The 22852-nt window shown below is 43.1% G+C and overlaps 1 protein-coding gene across 1 annotated transcript in view; it reads left to right on the top strand.

Moving 5' to 3' along the window:
* The window catches only part of LOC126471228 (nose resistant to fluoxetine protein 6-like), a 292721-nt gene that overhangs the window by 75539 nt on the left and 194330 nt on the right, over nucleotides 1-22852 (top strand). The window contains exon 3 of the mRNA XM_050099351.1: nucleotides 13494-13652. Within this exon, the coding sequence (XP_049955308.1) occupies nucleotides 13494-13652 (159 nt within the window). The remainder of the gene's footprint in view (nucleotides 1-13493; nucleotides 13653-22852) is intronic.

Genomic DNA, 22852 nt, shown 5'->3' with positions numbered 1-22852 from the left:
GCGTTACATTACTCGATTTAGGGTCCAAGCGTACGTTTTCAAAAATTTCCTAATTTTAGACTGACGATATGGTATCTGCCTTTTAATCGTTACAGAGCAGCTGCACCAGGCCTTATACATCAGACATACAATTATTTAGTACCAACACAGAAATGATAGCAGAATCTTTTCATTATTCCACTTTCAACATTTAAGCGAAGATTTCAGAGAAATATGATCTAGCATGTCACTATATGTTTGGTGAGGCAGGAACTCCAAAGACTACATATGTTTCGTGAAAGACGTATCGTCACCGAAAATTTGTTTAAAATGTTACAGCTGACCGCTCTTACTGAAAGTAGTAAGTACGTTAAATATCTCCATATTGATAGGTTTTGTAATTGTTTCTGCGTTATGACAGATAATTTATTTTTAACTGATTGTACTTCTTCATGAAAATCTCGGAAATACCTCATCAATAACTGTTATGTTTAACATAAACAAAATTTTTTTTTGTAGGATACATGCTGTTTAATAAACAGTATATACACTGAGGTGATAAAAGTCATGGGCTAGCGATATGCAGACATACAGATGAGGGTAGTATCGCGTACACAAGGTATCGAAGGGCAGAGTATTGGCCGAGCTGTCATTTGTACTCAGATGATTCATGACAGCACGACGGGAATTTGAACGCGGAATGGTAGTTGGAGCTCGACGCATGAGACATTCCATTTCGGGAATCATTAGCGAATTCAGTGCCAATAATACCAAATCTCAGGCATTACCTCTCACCACGGACAACACAGTGGCCGACGGTCTCTTCTTAACGACCGAGAGCAGCGGCGTTTGCTTAAAGTTGTCAGTGCTAATAGACAAGCAACACTGCGTGAAATAACCGCAGGACGTACCGTAGGACGTACAACTAACGTACATGTTAGGACAGTGCGGCGAAATCTGGCGTTATTGGGCCATGGCAGCAGGCAACCTAAGCGAATGCCTTTGGTAACAGCACGTCATCGACTGCAGCGCCTCTCCTGGGCTCGTGACCATATCGGTAGGATCCTAGATGACTGGAAAACCGTGGCCTGGTCAGGTGAGTCCGGATTTCAGTTGGTAAGGCTGGTGGTAGGGTTCGCGTGTGGAGCAGACCCCACGAAGCCACGGACCCAAGTTTTCAACAAGGCATTGCACTAGCTGGTGGTGGCTGCATAATGGTATACGCTGTGTTTACATGAATCGGGCTGTGTCCATTGATCCAGCTGCACCTAACATGGAAATGAATGTTTATGTTCGCCTACCTGGAGTCCATTCGCAGCCTTTCATGGTCTCCATGTTCACAAAGAACGGTGACATGTCACCGAGGCACAGTCGTTCGTGATTCGTCTGAAGAACATTGAGGACAGTTCGAGCGAATGATCTGGCGACCCAAACTGCCCGACATGAATCCCGTTGGACACTTATTGGACATAAACGAGAGGTCAGTTAGTGGTCAAAATCCTGCACCAGCAACACTTTCGCAGTTATGGACTGGTATAGAGGCAGTATGGCTCAATATTTCTGCAACGGACTTCCAACGAATTGTTGAGTCCATGCCACTTCGAGTTGCTTCACTACACCACGCAAAAGGAGGTCCGACGCGATATTAGGAGGTATTCCGTGTGTTTTGTCACTTCAGTGTACTAAAGTGTTCTCCTCTGTACCTGAGTGTCGGTGTAGATGGCTGCCGTGCGGAGGACCCAGGTTCAGTTCCCTATCCTGCCACGGATTTTGCTTGGTGGGAGGTCTGATAAGTGATGCACTCAGCCTCGTGATGCCAACAGAAGAGCTACTTGAATGAGAAGCAGCTGTCCCACGGTCTGACAAGATGGCAAAGCGGCCGGTAGAGCGCTGTGCTGACGACATATGCGTTACACCGAAAGGCAGAGGATGACACGGCGGCCGATTGACATGGAGTACGTTGTATGCGTATTCCGCTGATCAAAATTAGAAAATAAAAAATGCACTTAGACCTGCGATGGATTTCGTTGACTCCGATATTTTAACGAGGAACTATACCCATTACCGTAACTGGTCATAATGGCTGTATTTATTGAATGAAAATTCTTGTCGGACATGAAGTTACTGCGTCGCGAAACTGCCTCTCTGTGACGTCCATTTTCTATCGAAAATATGTACCGAACGAAATTTTGTTAGAGACACGTTCGTATTGTTAGGTGCAAAGAATTGCGTCGTGGCGCCCGAGTGCGCTAATTTTGTATCACCTTGTATGACGTAGTTTTCCGCGATGGGCTTCAGGTATAGAATCCTACCCGAGACTCAGCCAAGTTGGATCAAATGTAGAATGAATACTGTTGTGACTTAGCAAGACAGCCAACTCACAACGAGAGGAAGCCGAAAGGCACGAGTTAAGCTCACGCAGATTGGCGTGAGGTCTGGAACAGTTAAAAGGAAATGAGAACTTAGAAAATGGACGCAGTTGCTGTAATACTTAACTTTAATCCACATTTGTAGAACATCTCTCGTTACGGTACATGCTTCATAATATTAATTATCAATTGAATACGGCGCCTTGCTAGGTCGTAGCAAATGTAGCTGAAGGCTCGTCTCGGCAAATGAAAGCGTATTTGTCAGTGAACCGTTCCTTGCAAAGTCGGCTGTACAACTGGGGCGAGTGCTAGTAAGTCTCTCTAGACCTGCCTTGTGGTGGCGCTCGGTCTGCTATCACTGACAGTGGCGACACGCGGGTCCGCCGTATACTAACGGACCGCGGCCGATTTAAAGGCTACCACCTAGCAAGTGTGGTGTCTGGCGGTGACACGACAAATACTATCGTCATCATGGTCAGGAGCACAACTGACTGTAATGTTAATGATAGTTATCGAAAGCTCGGCTACCACACCAGATTTGACATGGCTTTTCCGCTGGGAAGTTTCTCTCTCACCTGCAAATATACTCCACAAGACATTGGCTGCTGTACTGTGTGGACGTCGCCTGCTCCCATAATGGTTTACACAGTACTTTTGTAGAGGTATCTGGTCAGTAGTACGAATATGATAGAGGCACAGTTCTTTATCTTCGCTAACTGCATCGCAATACTTCCTACGTAGTTGCTGTAGATATTGGAGTCACCATGTTGGAGGGAAAGAGCAGTCTCTTCACTAGACGCCCAAATAAATAGCGCCACAATCAAGTGCTGAGAGTTTCTTACGGTCAAGGGGTGTTGATGTGACAGGTGGGATACCTTCAGGCACAAAGCTTTGCGAAATAGGCGGCGGTCACGCTGCGCTAGTGGTGACGCAGCGACTAACAGCAACCCACACTCTAGGCTCACGGCGAAAGTGTTCCGCATGTGGTAGCGGCTGGTCGGCTTGAGACTCCGTTGCCCAACCCAAGTGCTTGTGCGCTATGTGTGTGAAGTGGCACATACATCTCCGCTCGTGCTTTCGGTCTTTCCCCAGAGGTTCTATCAAACAAAAAAAAAATTATTTTACACTCGAATGAAAAGCACACAAACTGGGTATTTTACAGTGTTAATACTGTAGAACATCCATATATCTGTGCTTTCCAATAACAAATATGAAGATTATTTAATAAACACAGTCGTGCTCACGTAAAAGCTGTTGTTTTTTATTTGTGGAGGACCTGTTTCGATCCGCCACAGAGATCATCATCAGATCTACATTCCTTGGTGGCAGTAGGAGTTCCTGACGTAGAGCAGACCCGTAAGTGCTGGCCTTGAGAACACTGCTGAAAGCCGTGTTTTCAGCACCAACATGGACGAGCCTGCTCTACACCAGGAATTACTACTGCTATCAAGGAAGGTAGATCTGATGATCATCTCTGTAGTTGGTCGAAACCAGTCATCCACAAATAAAAAGTGACAACTTGTACACGACCGCCGGCCGCTGTGGCTAAGCGGTTCTAGGCGCTTCAGTCCGGAACCGCGCGCCTGCTACGGTCGGAGGTTCGAATCCTGCCCTTCCCGGGTTCGATTCCCGGCGGGGTCAGGGATTTTCTCTGCCTCGTGATGGCTGGGTGTTGTGTGCTGTCATTAGGTTAGTTAGGTTTAAGTAGTTCTAAGTTCTAGGGGACTTATGACCACAGCAGTTGAGTCCCATAGTGCTCAGAGCCATTTGAACCATTTGAATCCTGCCTCGGACATGGATGTGTGTGATGTCCTTAGGGCGCCGGCCGAAGTGGCCGTGCGGTTAAAGGCGCTGCAGTCTGGAACCGCAAGACCGCTACGGTCGCAGGTTCGAATCCTGCCTCGGGCATGGATGTTTGTGATGTCCTTAGGTTAGTTAGGTTTAACTAGTTCTAAGTTCTAGGGGACTAATGACCTCAGCATTTGAGTCCCATAGTGCTCAGAGCCATTTGAACCATTTTGATGTCCTTAGGTTAGTTAGGTTTAAGTAGTTCTATGTCCAAGAGAATGATGACCTCAGATGTTAAGTCCCATATTGCTCAGAGCCATTTGAACCATTTGTACACGACCACGACTGTGTTTATTAAACAATTATAATATAATACTATTAGGCTGCAGTTCCCTGGAACAGTGCTCCAAAAAATTTTTAATATGAAGGTGCCCTGCCAAGCAATGACGGAAGAATAAATTAATGCCTTTGATATCCGTGATTCTCGCGAGACTAAGCGCCTTTGTCAGCTTGACGAGAGTGGCCGACCTCATGACCTCTACAGCTTCCGCAGTTCTTATTTACAGCTTACAAAGGGGTGTAACTGGGAAGACAAGCACCATCTTCTATCCCTTCTGATAGGGCTGCACAGAGCAAGAAGGGTGAACTCCTCATCCTTCACGTAGCGCTGCAAACAAGCGAAGGTGATCTGTGTTGCACTCTTTGTATCAAGGCGCTTTTGCGCAGGTGAACGGTCAGTGCACCGGCTATCAAGAGGATTGCCCGGGTTCAATTACGGTATTGGTTCGAATGGCTCTGAGCACTATGGGACTTAACATCTGAGGTCATCAGTCCCCTAGAACTTAGAACTACTTAAACCTAACTAACCTAAGGACATCATACACATCCATGCCCGAGGAAGGATTCGAACCTCCGACCGTAGCGGTCGCGCGATTCCAGACTGAAGCGCCTAGAAGTGCTCGGCCACACCGGCCGGCCAATTCCGGTATTGCCAGGGAGTTTTCTTTGCTGGGAGGGATTGTCACAGGGTGCAATTGAGGAACTACTTGAGAAGCAGTTGTTCCAATGCCTGAAAGTTGACAGATGTCGGAAGAGCCGTATGCTAACCCCATGTCCCTCCATATCTCATCCAAATAACGGCATAAGGCAAAGGATACCACAGCAGTCGGTCAGCAACCTGTGACCTTCAGGACCTTATTGCGAAATTATTTTATTACTTTACTCTTCATGGCCGGCCGGAGTGCCGTGCGGTTCTAGGCGCTACAGTCTGGAGCCGAGCGACCGCTACGGTCACAGGTTCGAATCCTGCTTCGGGCATAGATGTGTGTGATGTCCTTAGGTTAGTTAGGTTCAATTAGTTTCTAAGTTCTAGGCGACTGATGACCTCAGAAGTTAAGTCGCATAGTGCTCAGAGCCATTGTTTTTTTACTCTTCATATCGAATGCCTGCCAGGCTGAAATTAATATGCAGAGGAAAATAATGTTCAAGTGCATCACATAATTCAAGCTAAAACATTCCCCCACTGATGTATCATTGATGATATCTATGCTGGGCAACGCACTACTTCATCTCTTGTTTTCGTGAAAAAAGTTTGACATGCAATACAACACTGTAAACACGGCGCTCAGAAACGTCGCTACAGCTGATGGTGTATTAAAGCACTGTTAGGCCACGGATAGCGGCAAAGACAGGCTTGGTCTGAAGACTTCCGACTTCTTTTGATAGGAATTAGGAAATCAAGAGACAAAGAAAAAGTGCATCACTAACATACTACGTACAAAATGGGACATGGTAAGTTTGCCTCCAGTGCGATACGTGTGGTCAAGCTCGGATTCAAACTGAAACTTACCTTCCAACCCACGTACGATGCAAACTTGAAAGAGACCTATTAATACCCGCTAATTATTCGTAGTAGCATCATTAAAACACAGGGAAAACATACAGTGCTTCTCGTTTCGTACAAAAGAGACTGTACGGAGACCGATAGGTAAACGTCAAGAGCAATCATTGCGCATGTAAGAAGAAATATGCATGATGACTCTTACAATTTCCGCAGTTAGATATTATTCATACAAACCCAGAAACCTACGTGAAATTACCTCGCTGCTCAACAGCTTCTATATATCCTCTCTTTTTCCTGTTTGATGGCGAAATTGCAGACAACGAAAGACCGTGTTTCTAAAATCAGACACTACTACAATATTGCCGCTCCACTGTTGCATAAGCTCTGAAAATTCATGACACGGATAGGTAATCCTGTAAAGTTTTTCAGTGACTGCACTGTGAGATTAGTCCCTTTATAGTTTACGTTTATCCAGAATCTCTAGCGAATGATCACAGATACGCGGAAGGAATCGATTTGCCAGGTGGAATATCTGAGCTGACGCGCCTTATTTTTTAACTTAAAATAACTTACGTCTCTTTCAAGGCATTTGTCAACTATTCTCACCCTGGTGAATATCGATCACTGGCTCTTGAAAAAGGGACAAACGCGTTTTTGTAGCTTCATTTATCACCGCGATATAGGCAGACCGGAATGAAATAAAGTCAGTGATACAATTCTTTTGTAGGTCCGACACGGAATTAGCAAGCAAACGTACAATGAATATGCGAACATTTTTTTCGTTCTCTCTGCAGAATTTATAGCTGTCGAGGCAAGTGATAAGGGGTATTTGCATCTCTGTCGACGCAGTGTGAAGAATGAAGTAAACTTCGGGGCGGAGCTCAACAGCAGCACAAAACTCTCGATACTCAATGCACTTTTAATCTGAATTTTTTGTCAGATGTACACTGAATATGACACAATAGAGAACTGCTATTCTGGAGCAGAAAAAAACCATAATTGCATTAAATATCGATGATTAATGAATTTTGAAAATTGCGTTTGCGTATATTTCATGAGGCCCTGACCACTATTCGTCTAGGTGAAAATAAATCACTAATAACTTTAACTAGTCAAAAGTGATCTGAGATGAAATACGAAATATGGGAAATATTGCCAGTTAAACTTAAAGAAGCCACCAGTACGCCAGGATTGGTTAACTGCCAAGTCACGACAAGCTTCCTCAGTCTAAAATAAGAAATCCTGGCAGGCATATAAGTGAGCACTTGCAGCGCTATGCCGTAATTGCGGCATGATGCAGCGGCTTCGCAGTGTAAACATTGACGCGCGGGGCGGTTTGTGATCAACGGCCAGCCGTCGGTGAGGTCGCCACGAGTCACATTCCGCTATAACGGTTACGCAAGCTTCGTGGTTTCTTTTCCGCCAACCGGTCATTCTGGTTCCAGTCTGCAGACTGCAGCTCCGTCGAGGCAGCATTCACCTTGATTCGACGCACGCACAGAACCGGAGCAACGCCCAGCCCGTCACGTGGGAAAACATAGACGGCAACAGACGGGGCTTTCTACCCGCTCTCTGTACCGACAGCGATGGCGACTCACTTTACCAGCGACCTTTCAAATTCAAGAACACCACTTGAACGCTAGTGTATCTATCAGACTGAGTAAAATCAAATTGACACTGAAACAAACTTTCCCTGCCGGCCAGTGTGGCCGAGCGGTTCTAGGCGCTTCAGTCTGGAACCGCGCGACCGCTACGGTCGCAGGTTCGAATCCTGCCTCGGGCATGGATGTGTGTGATGTCCTTAGGTTAGTTAGGTTGAAGTAGTTCTAAGTTCTAGGGGACTGATGACCTCAGATGTTAAGTCCCATAGTGCTCAGAGCCATTTGAACCATTTGAACCAAACTTTCCCCCGGAAAGTAATGATACAAGAGGAAGAGACTTTTTTTTTTATTTGCTGAAACTTGTACCTTTTGGTCTATAGAGATATTAAAGTACGATCATCATTCTACAATGCCTAATGGCACTGGAGATACCTTGGAAACAGGAGTACGATGTATAATGCTTGTTAAAAGAATGAAGTGCTCAGTGACGAGTATAAAATGGAAATAAACTAAAAAAGGACAGAAATATTCGTGTATTCCTGGAACCAGACGAATTAATCATTAAAATTCGAACAAATAAAATAAAATAAACAAGATTATACAAAAATTTAGGAAGTAACAAAGCTAAAGACAGAAGAAGCAAGGTAGATATAATACAAACCCTCGTACTCTTACGGATTTATGGACAGCCCTGCAGGATTCATGGTGTCAATTCCCTCCAACGCTACTTCAGATATTAGTCGAGTCCATGCCACGTCGTGTTGCGGCATTTCTGCGTGCTCGCGGGGCCCCTGCACCATATTAGGCAGGCCTACCACTTACTTTGGCTCTTCAGTGTACTTTTACTGATGTTCATTACGTGTCACAAAATAGAATTTAACTTTATTAAGCAAACCAATTATTTATTTTACCCCCTTTGTACACCACTGAATATTTACGTGCAGTTTTTTTTAGCTTTGAATAGGTAGTACGGATGACGTGATTTTATGCTTCTAATACATCTTGTTTAAGATCTAGAAGACGACCTATCAGAAATTAACTGAACTGTGATGGCAGGTGTGTTTCAGTCCCACTCTCCAAATTATTCTTTTCTTGTGCTTTCCTGTAATGTATCAACGAGTTGCCCTCCCTCACTAACAGTCGTTTCAACAGCTGCAAGCAAATCCTACATGGTTTTGATTGCCTTTGAACATGCTAAAGCATCTCTAAACTCTATCTTCTAGAACCTAGGATCGATAATATGGCTAATATGTTAGCATATTCAGCTGATAGAAAGAATTTTTCTTTATTTGTTCTATGATGTTAGTCTACGTCTGTCTAATAGTCTGCCTTGGTTCAGTGCCAGATATATTAATATTCAGCATATGAGTTATTGGTATTACTTTACTGCTTTCAGCTTAGTTTTCTATGCATATTTCATGAGTAACCACATTTATAGACCACAGAATACCACAAACGTCTGCCACATCTACAAAATCTCTGCGGCTGTTAGCATGGTTGGTGCAGTACCATAGAGGAGGAGGAGGAGGGGGGGGGGGGAGGAGCACAAGGTAGGATTAAGGAAGGATGGAGAAAGAAATTTCCGTGCCTTTTCAAAGGAAAGAGACCATCCCGACATTTTCCTGAAGTGATCTAGGGTAATCACGGAAAACCTTGACCGGGATGGCCGGACCCGGATTTGGGCCGTCCTCCTTCCGAATGCGAGTCCAGTGTGCTTTACCTTGGCAATTCATGATATTAATACTCACGGGAAGCAACTGTAAAAATCAGTCAGTCATTTGAAAGGCTGAATTCCATCCAATGAACACTTCTTGAATTAATTTAAAGACTGATTCTTTTCTTAGCTTACCATTTGCTAATACACTTTTTTTAAACTACACTGCAAACCTTTTCAAAGCGCTACTCAGTTACGGCAGTTTTTCAATCGTTTCAATAGATTTTTTGTTAGCAAACTGAGCCTGTGGGCAAAACGCTTCTTCCATATTCTGTTTCTACACTTCTAACAATATTTTCTCTAATATCAGTCACTACTGCCGGTATTTTGCTGGCATTCATGCCCCATTCGTTACTAGTCTGTATTAATATGCTCAAAATATATTCACTTGTTTGTGATCCTGACAACTCCGTGACACCAACAGTAGCCGTTTCCATTTTATGGCCATCAAAATAATGAACAGTAATTCCCAGAACACATCAGCACTGCACTGTGTCTCCAAACATCTGTCGTGTGTATTAAACTCTCCACTTCTGAATTTCATTTTTGAAGTTGTTCGAGCATTCTTTTCAGTGCATTTCTCGACGGTAGTTTTCACAACGGTGCAATGACTTTCAGCAGATTTAAAAACTTCATTTTCATCTATTTGAAAAGGTTGTGAATCTTTACACATCATGTACAAAATTGCTTTAGATAAGTGTACACCTTACGTCCCGGTTTCTGTATTATATACTGAGACATTTCGCAAACTTGAATTCAGTATTGGTTGAACAGAGCTTTTAGATATTGAATCTCAAATGCTACTTCCATCTGTTTCACCGCCGCTGAAACTTTTGGCCCCCGCCTCCGACGACCACGTTTGGCAAGTCGCAAATGTATTGTATTGGTGTCGTCATGATAAATGTCCAGAAAAAGAATTGTTTAAATACTACAAAATTCATTGACAGTGGTAACAAGCAGCCTGGTTTTCTTGACAACATCGAAGGTCGGTACTTTCAGGGTCTCGTGCCTCAATCGGTAAAAACGGAACTATTATATGACCCCTTTGATGTCCGTCTGTCTGTCTTTCTGTCTGTCCGACTGTTTGAAACCCCTTCTCTCTGGAATGGGTAGATGTATCAAGCTCAAATTTATGTCACATACTAAGTTCTATGGTTACTTGGCGGTATAATTAACGTTAGCTTCTAAGTCAATGCAATCAAAAGATCCGACCATTTATGCCACATATTTCGATACTCGCAAACTCACTCAACAACAACTATATGTGTGTGGAATCTTATGGGACTTAACTGCTAAGGTCATCAGTCCCCAAGCTACACACTACTTAACCTAAATTATCCTAAGGACACACACACACACACACACACACACACACACACATGCCCGAGGGAGGACTCGAACCTCCGCCGGGATCAGCCGCACAGTCCATCACTGCAGCGCCTGAGACCGCTCGGCTAATCACGCGCGGCTCAACAACTATAGGGTATTTCGTTTGGTCTAAAATGGTAAAATTTGGCGACAAGAAAGTTTTCACAGTGCAGGCTAAAGGATGTATACGAAAATGTTAATTTGTAATTATATGCCGGCCGGGGTGGCCGAGCGGTTTTAGGCGCTACAGTCTGGAACCGCGCGACCGCTGCAGCCGTAGGTTCGAATCCTGCCTCGGGCATGGATGTGTGTGATGTCCTTAGGTTAGTTAGCTTTAAGTAGTTCTAATTTCTAGGGGACTCATGACTTCAGAAGTTAAGTCCCATAGTGCTGAGAGCCATTTGAACCTTTTTTTTTAAATTATATCACACGAAAAAAAGTTTTTTGTCATTTGTTATCCGACTATCTGTCTGTTGAGACCTCTTTTTTTCTCGGGAACGGGTGACGCATCAAGTTAAAATTTATGTCAGGTATTGAGTTGTATAGTCCTTTGCAAGTGTAAAAATGGTAAGCTTCATAGTCAGTGCAATCAAAAGATACGGCCGATTTATTTTGCTACTCGCAAACTCACTAATTAAAACCTATAGGGTACTTCCCCTTGACGAAGAATCATGAAATTTGGAAAGAAGGAAGGTTTCACAGTACAAGTAAAGGAAAAGCGTCAGAAAATTGTTGATTTGTAATTATATCACTCGACAAAAATATTTCTTTTGTAATTTGTTAATCGACCTCAGATTTGAAATTAAAACATTCTCGAAAGTCTCGGAATACCTGAGACCGATACCTTACCAGTATCAATGCCGATAACAGACAAAAATTGTCGAGATCCTCTATTCCCGGAATGGATGAACTGTCTATATACATGAAACTTTCTGGCAGATTAAAACTGTGTGCCGGACCGAGACTCGCCTTTGGCGAGCAAGTGCTCTGTCAACTTTATTTTGGTTGATCTCATTTTGTTCGTTGTTGTTCGTTCTGTTTGTTCGGGGCGGACGTCCCATGACGCTTGTTCAACTTCATCAGTGATCCATTAACTCAGTTATTACAGGGACAGCTAACCCTCTGACCAAACACACTGAGCTACCGTGCCGGGGACTAAGTGAGCTACCCAAGCACGACTCACGATCTGTCCTCACAGCTTCAATTCTGCCAGTACCTCGTCTCATGCAATATCCTTTCTTCCAGTGCTAGCTCTGCAAGGTTCGCGTCTGGAACCGCAAGACCGCTACGGTCGCAGGTTCGAATCCTGCCTCGGGCATGGATGTGTGTGATGTCCTTAGGTTAGTTAGGTTTAACTAGTTCTAAGTTCTAGGGGACTAATGACCTCAGCAGTTGAGTCCCATAGTGCTCAGAGCCATTTGAACCATTTTTTTTGCAAGGTTCGCAGAGTTTCTGTGAAGCTTGGAAACTAGGAGACGAGGTACTGGCAGAACTGAAGCTGTGAGGAGGGGTCGTGAGTCGTGTTTGGGTAGCCAGTTGGTGCCGGTACGGTAGCTTAGCGTGTTCGGTCAGATGGTCATCTGCACTCCGTAATTAAAAAAAACTGAGATAATGGATCGACGATGAATAAAATGAGAGAAGAAAAAGAAGGAAGTCGGTAGGGCACTCGCCCGCGAAAGGCAAAGGTCCCGAGTTCGAGTCTCGGTCCGGCACACAGTTTTCATCTGCCAAGAAGTTTCATAGCAGCGCAGACTACGATGCAGTGTGAAAATCTGTCTATATACATCGGAGTAGGTATTAAAATCCATGTAGAAGAAATAAAAACTTTGAGGCTCGCCGATGACATTGTAATTCTGTCAGAGACAGCAAAGGACATGGAAGAGCAGTTGAACGGAATGGACAGTGTCTTTAAAGGAGGATATAAGATGAACATCAACAAAAGCAAAACGAGGATAATGGAATGTAGTCGAATTAAATCAGGTGATGCTGAGGGAATTAAATTAGGAAATGAGACGCTTAAATTAGTAAAGGAGTTTTGCTATTTGGGGAGCCAAATAACTGATGATGGTCGAAGTAGAGCGGATATAAAATGTAGACTGGCAATGGCAAGGAAAGCGTTTCTGAAGAAGAGAAATTTGTTAACATCGAGTATAGATTCAAGTGTCAGGAAGTCGTTTCTGAAAGTATTTGTATGGAGTGTGGCCATGTATGGAGGTAAAACGTGGACGATAAATAGTTTAGACAAGAAGAGAATAGAAGCTTTCGAAATGTGGTGCTACAGAAGAATGCTGCAGGTTAGATGGGTAGATCACATAACTAATGAGGAGGTATTGAATAGAATTGGGGAGAAGAGGAGTTTGTGGCACAACTTGACAAGAAGAAGGGACCGGTTGGTAGGACATGTTCTGAGGCATCAAGGGATCACCAGTTCAGCATTGGAGGGCAGCGTGGAGGTTAAAAATTGTAGAGGGAGACCAAGAGATGAATACACGAAGCAGATTCAGAAGGATATAGGTTGCAGTAAGTACTGGGTGATGAAGAAGCTTGCACAGGATAGAGTAGCATGGAGAGCTGCATCAAACCAGTCTCAGAACTGAAGACCACAACAACAACAATATACATAATTAAGTTTTTTTTTTTTTTTTTTTTTTTTTTTTACAGCGATGTTACAATGTTTCAAAGAGTTCAGTATCGATATAGAAACATCGGTGTTTTAACTCCCAACACCGATATTTTGAAATCACGATTATTATCGAACATACATAATTGTAGTAGCAACTGAGGAAGAAAGACTAGACGTATTAACAAGAGTGGTGTTGTGTGCGTTGCAGAGGAAGCGGGCGGCACGGACTACGCACTGGCGCAACAGCTGCTGGGGCTTGTGCCGCCGTTCGCCGTCACCTCCCCACGCAGCAACAACAGCCGCTGCCTTCAAGACTCCCGCCGATTCCTCGCAGCACTGCAGCGCCTCGAGCTATGGGCCGTCAGGGGTAAGCCAAAGCATAACGGACAATCTGGTGCACCAGCAAGCAAGCTGGAAAGAGAATCTGGTCACTGTACAGTCTGAAACATCCCCTCAGAAAAATTTTAAATGGCAGTGCTGGAAAACCTCTACGTTATCTGATTTTTAAACAGCTGAGCAAAACTGAACGTACTCAGACATTCACTAAACTGATACACAATATTTTTAGCGCAACGCAATCTGACTTTCAATAATCCCTACAAAAGAATGGCCCTGACTAACAATAACCTATACCTTTCATGAATCACTTACCTCACAAAAATCTTCGTTACTCAAACTACTGCAATACACCGAGCGCTACTACTGCCAGCTAAATAAATGATTCTAACTACTGAAGGCACTAATTACTGATCGGCATAGTTAGCAAATGACAGATTTTGATAGAGAACAAACAATGTATTTACCTTAATAATATTCAAAAGTCATCATATATATATATATATATATATATATATATATATATATATATATATATATATATATATATCAGTTCATGATATCCAGTATTACAAATTTACTCTCTCTGATGGACACACGTCCAGATCGTCCGCTCTCAAAATTCTGCCATCTCTCTCCCCACATCCACCACTGCTGGCGGGTCACCTCCAACTGCGCATCGCTACGCGCTGTTCACATCCAACTGCCCAACACTACAATATCAAATATTCCAACAATGCAAACCAGCCACAGACTGCACACAGCACAGTCAGTGATTTTCATACAGAGCGGTACGTGGCGTTACCAACATAAAAACCTAAACAGCCTACTTACAAGTCCAGTATCAAGAGGTTCCAAAAAGATGCATTCGACCTTACTAGACTGTATCTTCCACATGAATGAAGATACAAGCTTTGGGTGATTTTTAACTAACAAACAGAACTACAATATTTTTATTTGCGAAATAACCACCCGATTTCACACGAGTACAGGGTGATTATAATTAAAGTTAAACTTTCAAACCGCTGTAGAAATAACACCACTGGTCAGAATGACAACAAATTGCAAAGAAATATTATCGGACAAGGGAGAAAACGAATGGCAGAAGAAAAATAAATAGTTACAAAATGTAGCAACAGATGGTGCTGTAAGTATCATAATTTAATAGTGGTCAACTGCAAATGACAAATGAATCATACAATACCTTAGGTGTACGTTTGACGTTAAACAAACTGTACTACTCAGTGTGCATGGGTGTTCAGGTGTGATACTGTTAGTTACGTAAACCCATCCACCACGACACAGGTCATATCACATCGGATGGGTCGGCCGAGGTGGCCGAGCGGTTCTAGGTGCTACAGTCTGGAACCACGCGACCGCTACGGTCGCAGGTTCGAATCCTGCCTCGGGCATGGATGTATGTGACGTCCTTAGGTTAGTTACGTTTAAGTAGTTCTAAGTTCTAGGGGACTGATGACCTCAGCAGTTAAGTCCCATAGTGCTCAGAGCCATTTGAACCATTTGAACTCTTCAGTGTCCGGAACATCTGCAGAGCGACGTGTGCACAGTTATCATTCTTGTAATACAGCTTTACAAGCAGAGTGCGATCCTTCGTTGAGACAGTCATGGCGAACGTCGCAGCCGCGAAAGGAGGAAAAACCGTGTACCCGGCGTGTTTATACAAACTTCAGTGGCTCATGAGCATAACAGGTGTTTTCATTTACGTATTTTGACACATACAGCGTCATTTATTGATCAATTTTCACACTAATTTTTTTGTTTTTGTTCTGCCATATGTTTTCCCCCTTCTCCGATAATAATCCGTTGCAATTTGACGTCATTCTGACCAGTGTTGTTATTTCAATGGCGTTTTGAAAGTTTAATTATAATCCCCCTGTATATCATTTACATGCATGTACATGCAACCTTGCTGAAGGTGAAAGACGGAAGTGAAAAGGCCGGTCTTATGCTGAATGTGAAGAAAACGAAAATTATGGCTACTACACCTACTAGTTCGTGGGATATAGCAGGAGAAACCATGGAGGTAGTGACCACATTCAGTTATCTCGGTTCCCAGATCTCTGCTGATGGCGACTGCAGCTATGAAATCCAGAGATGCCTGTTGCTCGGTAGACAGGCGATGTCAAACCTTGACAAGGTTATAAGGTCCAGAGATATAACACTAGCAAAAAAGATCCGTATTGTGAGGGCTATGATCTTTCCAGTTGTGATGTATGGATGTGAGACCTGGGCCATTAGAAAGGCTGAACGGCGAAGAATTGACTCCTTCGAATTGTGGTGTTGGAGGAAACTTCTTAGAGTTCCATGGACTGCAAAGAGAACCAACAGATCAATATTGGATCAAATAAAACCAGATTTCTCCCTGGAAGGTCTAATGTTAAAACAAAAGCTGACCTACTTTGGACACACAATGCGAAGGCATGCCTCGCGGGGAAAAACATTAACGCTGGGGAAGATTGAAGGAACTAGAAGAAGAGGACGTCAGAGGATGAGATGGATCGATGGCATCACAGAAGCAATGTGTTCCAACCTGGAAGGTCTACGGGAGAAAGTGCAAGACAGGAAAAAGTGGCGTGATTTGGTTCATGGGCTCACGAAGAGTCGGAACCGACTAAACGAATAGAGAGAGAGAGAGAGAGAGAGAGAGAGAGAGAGAGAGACATGCAACCTTGTAGTAGTTTTTACAGTTACGATCAGGTTCAAAATTTCCGTTTACCTTGCACAAATGTTCAATATGCCCTGCATCAGACACGTGACGAATACTCAAACGATAGTCAGACTCGTCTCATGCTTCTTCAAGCATGTCTGGAGTTCTGATTGTAGTTGTCTGGAGTACTCGTAATATTGCGCCTCAATGCGGTTGCTATGCGGCTCCGCCTTTCACCCAAAGTTGTTGGAAGAGGAGGCACACCAACCCACACAAAAACAGTCACATGCCCTGAGATTAGGTGACAATGAAGGCCAGGTTGCAGTGCGAGATTCCCACACTTCTTACGCTGTGCGGGGTGCAGACGAAAATCACGCGGCACAGTTGTATTGCTGTCAAAGGCGTCAAGCGAGCGAGCTAGCTAGTTGCACCAAGGAGGACCCCTACCACCAATCATATGAATCTCAATTCCTTTCCTTTTCATAACGCATATGATAAACACCAGTTTTGGTAACTACTGGGTAGATACCAGAAAAATCTACTGTACCTTTCACATCTGATGTGACAGTAAGGGAAAACGGCTTGTGGAGGTTCATAAGCAGGTGGCAAATATTGAAAATTCCACCGACCACTTCTGTTGGCCAAATCATTGAGATAAATACACAGAAACTAAAAAGTGACATTTCCCTGGAGGCTCATGACACCATCTGTGTGTATCCAGTCCGACATGCATAACTAGATGAAGGTATATCCTACATTTCCTCTATGCATTTCGTGTTTCAACTATCAGCACATATGTCGACCCTGCATGTTTCATAAAATCAGCTTCCCACTCACTTTCCGCTGTCTTCTATGGCTTTTTCTTAAATCTTGAAATCCATCAAAGGCCTCCTTTCGTTTGTCTGTCATCCATTAGCCGGGAAACATATCTGTTCACGTCCACTACAGTTCCATTACAGTTCTAACTTCGTCTTCGACTCCAGTTTTTTCCCTCATCCACACAGTCACTTTTCACTACATGCATTCGTCCATTCCTCGCCGAACAACTCTCGGTTTTTGTTTTTCTAATTAAAAGTCTGTGCCTCACACACAAACTCAAAACTGATAACACAAACTGATTGTAGCCTTTCCTTTCCAGTCAAATTACAAATTTTGCATAGAAAACAAAAACTTATCGATAGTTTCTGTGATTTAAACGTTTATTTGTAGGATTTCCATTTCAAGGTGTCCATTGTGCATTACTTTAGTCCTATTGCGGTATATACCAGGGGGGAGGGGGGGGGGGCAAAATAACCCTGGTCCAGTAAATGTTCCATGCACCTTAAGACAGGCTTCCAAACGTGTAGCATCCCGACCCAGGGGAGAAGATGAAAGTTTGGTTGTCTATCTCATGGTGAGTTAAACATTTCCCGGGACACTTTTATGCTGCCGCTCCGTATTTCCAGGCTGGATGCGTTCCAATAACACATATTCTATCTGTGTTTTCCCCTGGTTTAAGATGTGAAACCTTCTTTAAACCTGGCAAAAATCCAAAGAGATTCTGGTTGTATGTGAAGTATGTTAGCGGCAAGAAACAATCAATGCCTTCTCTGCGCGATAATAATGGAGACACTATCGAAGACAGTGCTGCCAAAGCAGAGTTACTAAACACAGCCTTCCGAAATGCCTTCACAAAAGAAGACGAAGTAAATATTCCAGAATTCGAATCGAGAACACCTGCCAACATGAGTAACGAAGAAGTAAATATCCTCGGAGTAGTGAAGCAACTCAAATCACTTAATAAAAGCAAGTCTTCTGGTCCACACTGTATACCAATTAGGTTCCTTTCCGAGTATGGTGATGCATTAGGCCCATACTTAACAATCATATACAACCGTTTGCTCGACGAAAGATCCGTACCCAATGACTGGAAAGTTGCACAGGTCACACCAATATTCGAGAAAGGTAGTAGGAGCAATCCAATAAATTACAGGCCCATTTCGTTAAAGTCGATACGCAGCAGGATTTTAGAACATATATTGTGTTCTAACATTATGAATTACCTCGAAGAAAACGGTCTATTAACACACAGTCAACATGGGTTTAGAAAACATCGTTCCTGTTAAACACAACTAGCTCTTTATTCACATGAAGTGCTGAGTGCTATTGACAAGGAATTTCAGATCGATTCCGTATTCGTGGCTTTCCGGAAGTCTTTTGACACTGTACCACACAAGCAGCTCGTAGTGAAATTGCGTGCTTATGGAATATCGTCTCAGTTATGTGACTGGATTTGCGATTTCCTGTCAGAGAGGTCACAGTTCGTAGTAATTGACGGAAAGTCATCGAGTAAGACAGAAGTGATTTCTGACGTTCCCCAAGGTAGTGTTATAGGCCCTTTGTTGTTCCTTATCTACATAAACGATTTGGGAGACCATCTGAGCAGCCGTCTTCGGTTGTTTGCAGATGACGCTGTCGTTTATCGACTAATAAAATCATCAGAAGATCAAAACAAACTGCAAAACGATTTAGAAAAAAATATCTGAATGGTGTGAAAAGTGGCAGTTTGACCCTAAATAATGAAAAGTGTGAGGTAATCTACATGAGTGTTAAAAGGAACTCGTTAAACTTCGGTTACACGATAAATCAGTCTAATCTAAAAGCCGTAAATTCAGCTAAATACCTAGGTATTACAATTACGAACAACTTAAATTGGAAAGAACACATAGAAAATGTTGTGGGGAAGGCAAACCAAAGGTTGAGTTTTATTGGCAGGACACTTAGAAAATGTAACAGACCTACTAAGGAGACTGCCTACACTACGCTTGTCCGTCCTCTTTTAGAATACTGCTGCGCGGTGTGGGATCCTTACCAGATAGGACTGACGGAGTACATCGAAAAAGTTCAAAGAAAGGCAGCACATTTTGTATTATCGCGAAATATGGGAGAGAGTGTCACAGAAATGATACAGGATTTGGGATGGACATCATTAAAAGAAAGGCGTTTTTCGTTGCGACGGAACCTTCTCACAAAATTCCAATCACCAACTTTGTCCTTCGATTGCGAAAATATTTTGCTGACACCGACCTACATAGGGAGGAACGATCACCACGATAAAATAAGGGAAATCAGAGCTCTTACGGAAAGATATAGGTGATCATTCTTTCCACGCGCTATACGAGATTGGAATAATAGAGAATTGTGAAGGTGGTTCGATGAACCCCCTGCAGGCACTTAAATGTGATTTGCAGAGTATCCATGTAGATGTAGATGATAATAGATTTGTTAACAATGGAATCTCCTTGTTTGGCTTATCTTATAATTCTCATTTTTAGAATAAATACAAGTCAATTGTGATGAAGTGCTGATCGTTATTATAGCGTTCGTATATCGCCCACCGCCGAGAACTACATCTAATATTCGTATCTGCTACTCACTGCAGCGTCAACTCAAATTTCGTTGAGGACCAGCAAAAACGAAGCAAATTTGGCAGGGAAATTGGACCCGCGTGCCAGCCACCTAGTTGGCAAGTGAGGCGTTTGTTGTGCGCAGATTAATGCAGGCTTGACGGCGTGGAAAATCGCCGCCACAGATCCGCAACGCTGGTTGACAGCTGCAGCGAGAGAGCAGGCGTGTCTGATGCACAAAGCAGGCTCGTTCTCGCTCGGTCATTACCACCGGGGCGGCTCAAGGCTAAGGCCAAACGTTTATATTCCTTAGCGCAGTACACGCGTGGGACAAGTTATACTTGTGCCTCGCTGGGGCTCCAACCAGATTTCGGAAACTGTGGAAAGGAAGTAATGGCATGTTCGAGCCCTAATAGATCCGTGAGGTACGCACACTCAGGCTAATTGGTACAACACTGTCTGAAAACGACAGGCGGTCGTCTTCTAGTCCAGGTCCAGCACGTAGGGGAAAGTTGGGTTAAGTTGCCACCTCAAGTAAGATGTTGTTTTTCTCTGACCTCATTTCATAAATACGTATATGAAATACGTCTGTGTAAACTGAATTCGTTCTCTAACTATGAAATATTGCATTGTTATTGAAATCCTGCCTTTGCAGCAGAAAAGTGAACTTAAGTGAAAGTTTGCAAAATGGCCACTTTGTCCAGTAGGTAAAGCAAAGTGGCCAGAGACAGAGAAAAGCGGCCGCCCGGGCTAGCCGCGCGGTCTTGGGCGCGTTGCCACGGTTCGCGCGGCTTCCCCCGTGGGAAGTTCGAGTCCTCCCTCAGGCATGGGTGTCTGTGTTGTCCTTAGTGTAAGTTAGTTTAAGCTAGATTAAGTAGTGTGTAAGCGAAGGGATCGATGACCTCAGAAGTTTGATCCCATAGCAACTTACCACCACCACCAGAGAAAAGCAAAAATAAGACACAGATGTACATATTGGGACAATGAATAGGAAGAGATTGTGAAATAAAGAATATACGCATTTATAGAATGAAATATATTCATATCTGAGAAACAATATTTGAATATACTAATAATTTACTAAATTGTCCAACATGTTAATAGATTCAGTTTCCTAGTCAGACAGTAATACTTGTCATATGTTCAAAGTCAAATTAGGTTCAAAAGTACTAATACAGCATTCACATATAAACATGTCGTTATCCTCGTCACTCCTACCACTGCTTGTAATTAGAACATTTAATTCAGCTTTCGTTGTCCATAGAGTTAGAGAAAATTTCGTTGCAATAAAAACATTCAGCACCCTTGTTTTCTTCATAGTATTCTCCAAACCGCTGCTTCTTACTGGATATTTTCCTTGTTGCGTCTTTGCTTTCTTATCACTCATTTCAGTAGTTTTGGGCCTTTTAGTCATTCCTTCAGTCCCTGCTGCCTTCCTTCTTGTTTTGTTGATCTTCTAATCGTTCTTCAACTCATCTTCTAACAATTCAGTTTTGTATTGGCTCGGCGTTATTATCGTTGCCTTGCCGTTTCTTCGGATTTTATTTGTTTGTTCTTGGCCTAATTTAATTTTGGCATTTCTTGGATTTCCTGCAAAACATGTCAGCTGCGTTCTCATCTTATTTACTCAAGTGAAGAATGGGCCTACATTATTGTCATTGTCATTCACTTCTTCGTTACGCACCACTCCATTTTCATCTTTTCTTTTCTTTTCTGTTCTTTCCTTACAGCATCTAATGCCTGTTGCATACCTTGGTAATACCATTATTGTTGTAGCGATTTTCTTAAATAATTTGACGGCATCTGAACATGCAGCTGCAATAAGAGAATTTTTTCACCAAGTAGTTGATACACTAAAGCCTTAGTACACTTATTTTATGAAGTACAGTTGTCTTACGTATTATCAGTTCAGGTATCCGGAAACAGAGTAAATACATTACAATATACTTGGTCACTTTGTCCGTCAGGCGACTGGTCACTATACCGGGTTGGACGCCATTAAGCTAAATGTTGCTCGAGTACGAATTTACATAACATAGGCAGTTGTTTTGCTAGCATTGTGGCAGTTATATGAATAATTTATATATATATACATATATGCAAATGAATTTATCAGTTGCTTATAGAAACAACAAAATATTTAACTGCGCGTGAGCGCGCGCAGCTGTCGCCACGAAACTTGCTGGCAATACCAAAGAAGCCCCTTCGAATAGTCTTAAGAATATGCTTGCAGTAATTACGAAGCGAATAAAAGGAAGTGTCCACATTATCCGCCCTGACCGGTATAGCCGTCCTTACCCTACTAATTTTTTATGTTATTGTAAGTTTGTAAGTAGCATCACAAGGCGACTGCGACTGCGACCGGACAGACGTCTGTTCACCAATACCATGATCTATAGTAATGAAAAATGGTTCAAATGGCTCTAAGCACTATGGGACTTAACATCTGAGGTCATCAGTCCCCTAGACTTAGAACTACTTAAACCTAACTAAACTAAGGACGTCACACACATCCATGCCCGAGGCAGGATTCGAACCTGCGGCCGTACCAGCAGCGCGGTTCCGGACAGGAGCGCCTAGAACCTCTCGGCCACAGCGGCTGACTACAGTAATGATTCACCTGTTTTGTTAAAAGCAACAATACAAGACGAAGGTTAGAGTATAAAGTCCCTGCAACACACAAGTCTAACTACTGACTCAGGTCTCTTCTGTGAGCAATTTACTTATTCCGTAGATACTGGTTTGCGTCTGTGGTGCGCCAGTGTCCAGGGTTCGAGTCCAGTTCAGCACAAAATATGTGTTTAAGTTATCCAAATGCTTTCGCCAAGGCTCTCACCGGCGCTATGGCCTCTAGTTGTGGTTCAGTCATTATATTGGAAAAGACAATAGCAGAGGAGGGTTAGAGGTTAGCGTCTCGTTGACAGAAAGGTCTCCTGCCGATTCACTTCGAAAATTACGGAGACAAGAATGGGCCACAGCCTTGTCGAAGGAAATATTGCAATACCGATTAAAAGCTACGTCAATAACCGGGGAGAAATGTAAGTAAAAATATTAGGTAGTGATTAGACGGGCATCCAAACGCACTGCAGAGACGCTATCTCATTCAGTTTTAAGAAACGTTGTTTTTTCTGCTTTTCTTCTACGTTTGACCCAACGTTTCTTATCCCAGTGAATATC

The sequence above is a fragment of the Schistocerca serialis genome, chromosome 3 (genome assembly GCF_023864345.2).
Source record: "Schistocerca serialis cubense isolate TAMUIC-IGC-003099 chromosome 3, iqSchSeri2.2, whole genome shotgun sequence".
Classification (NCBI taxonomy): domain Eukaryota; kingdom Metazoa; phylum Arthropoda; class Insecta; order Orthoptera; family Acrididae; genus Schistocerca; species Schistocerca serialis.
The sequence above is the reverse complement of the archived record's forward strand: the minus strand, read 5'-3'. Positions and strand labels throughout refer to the sequence as shown.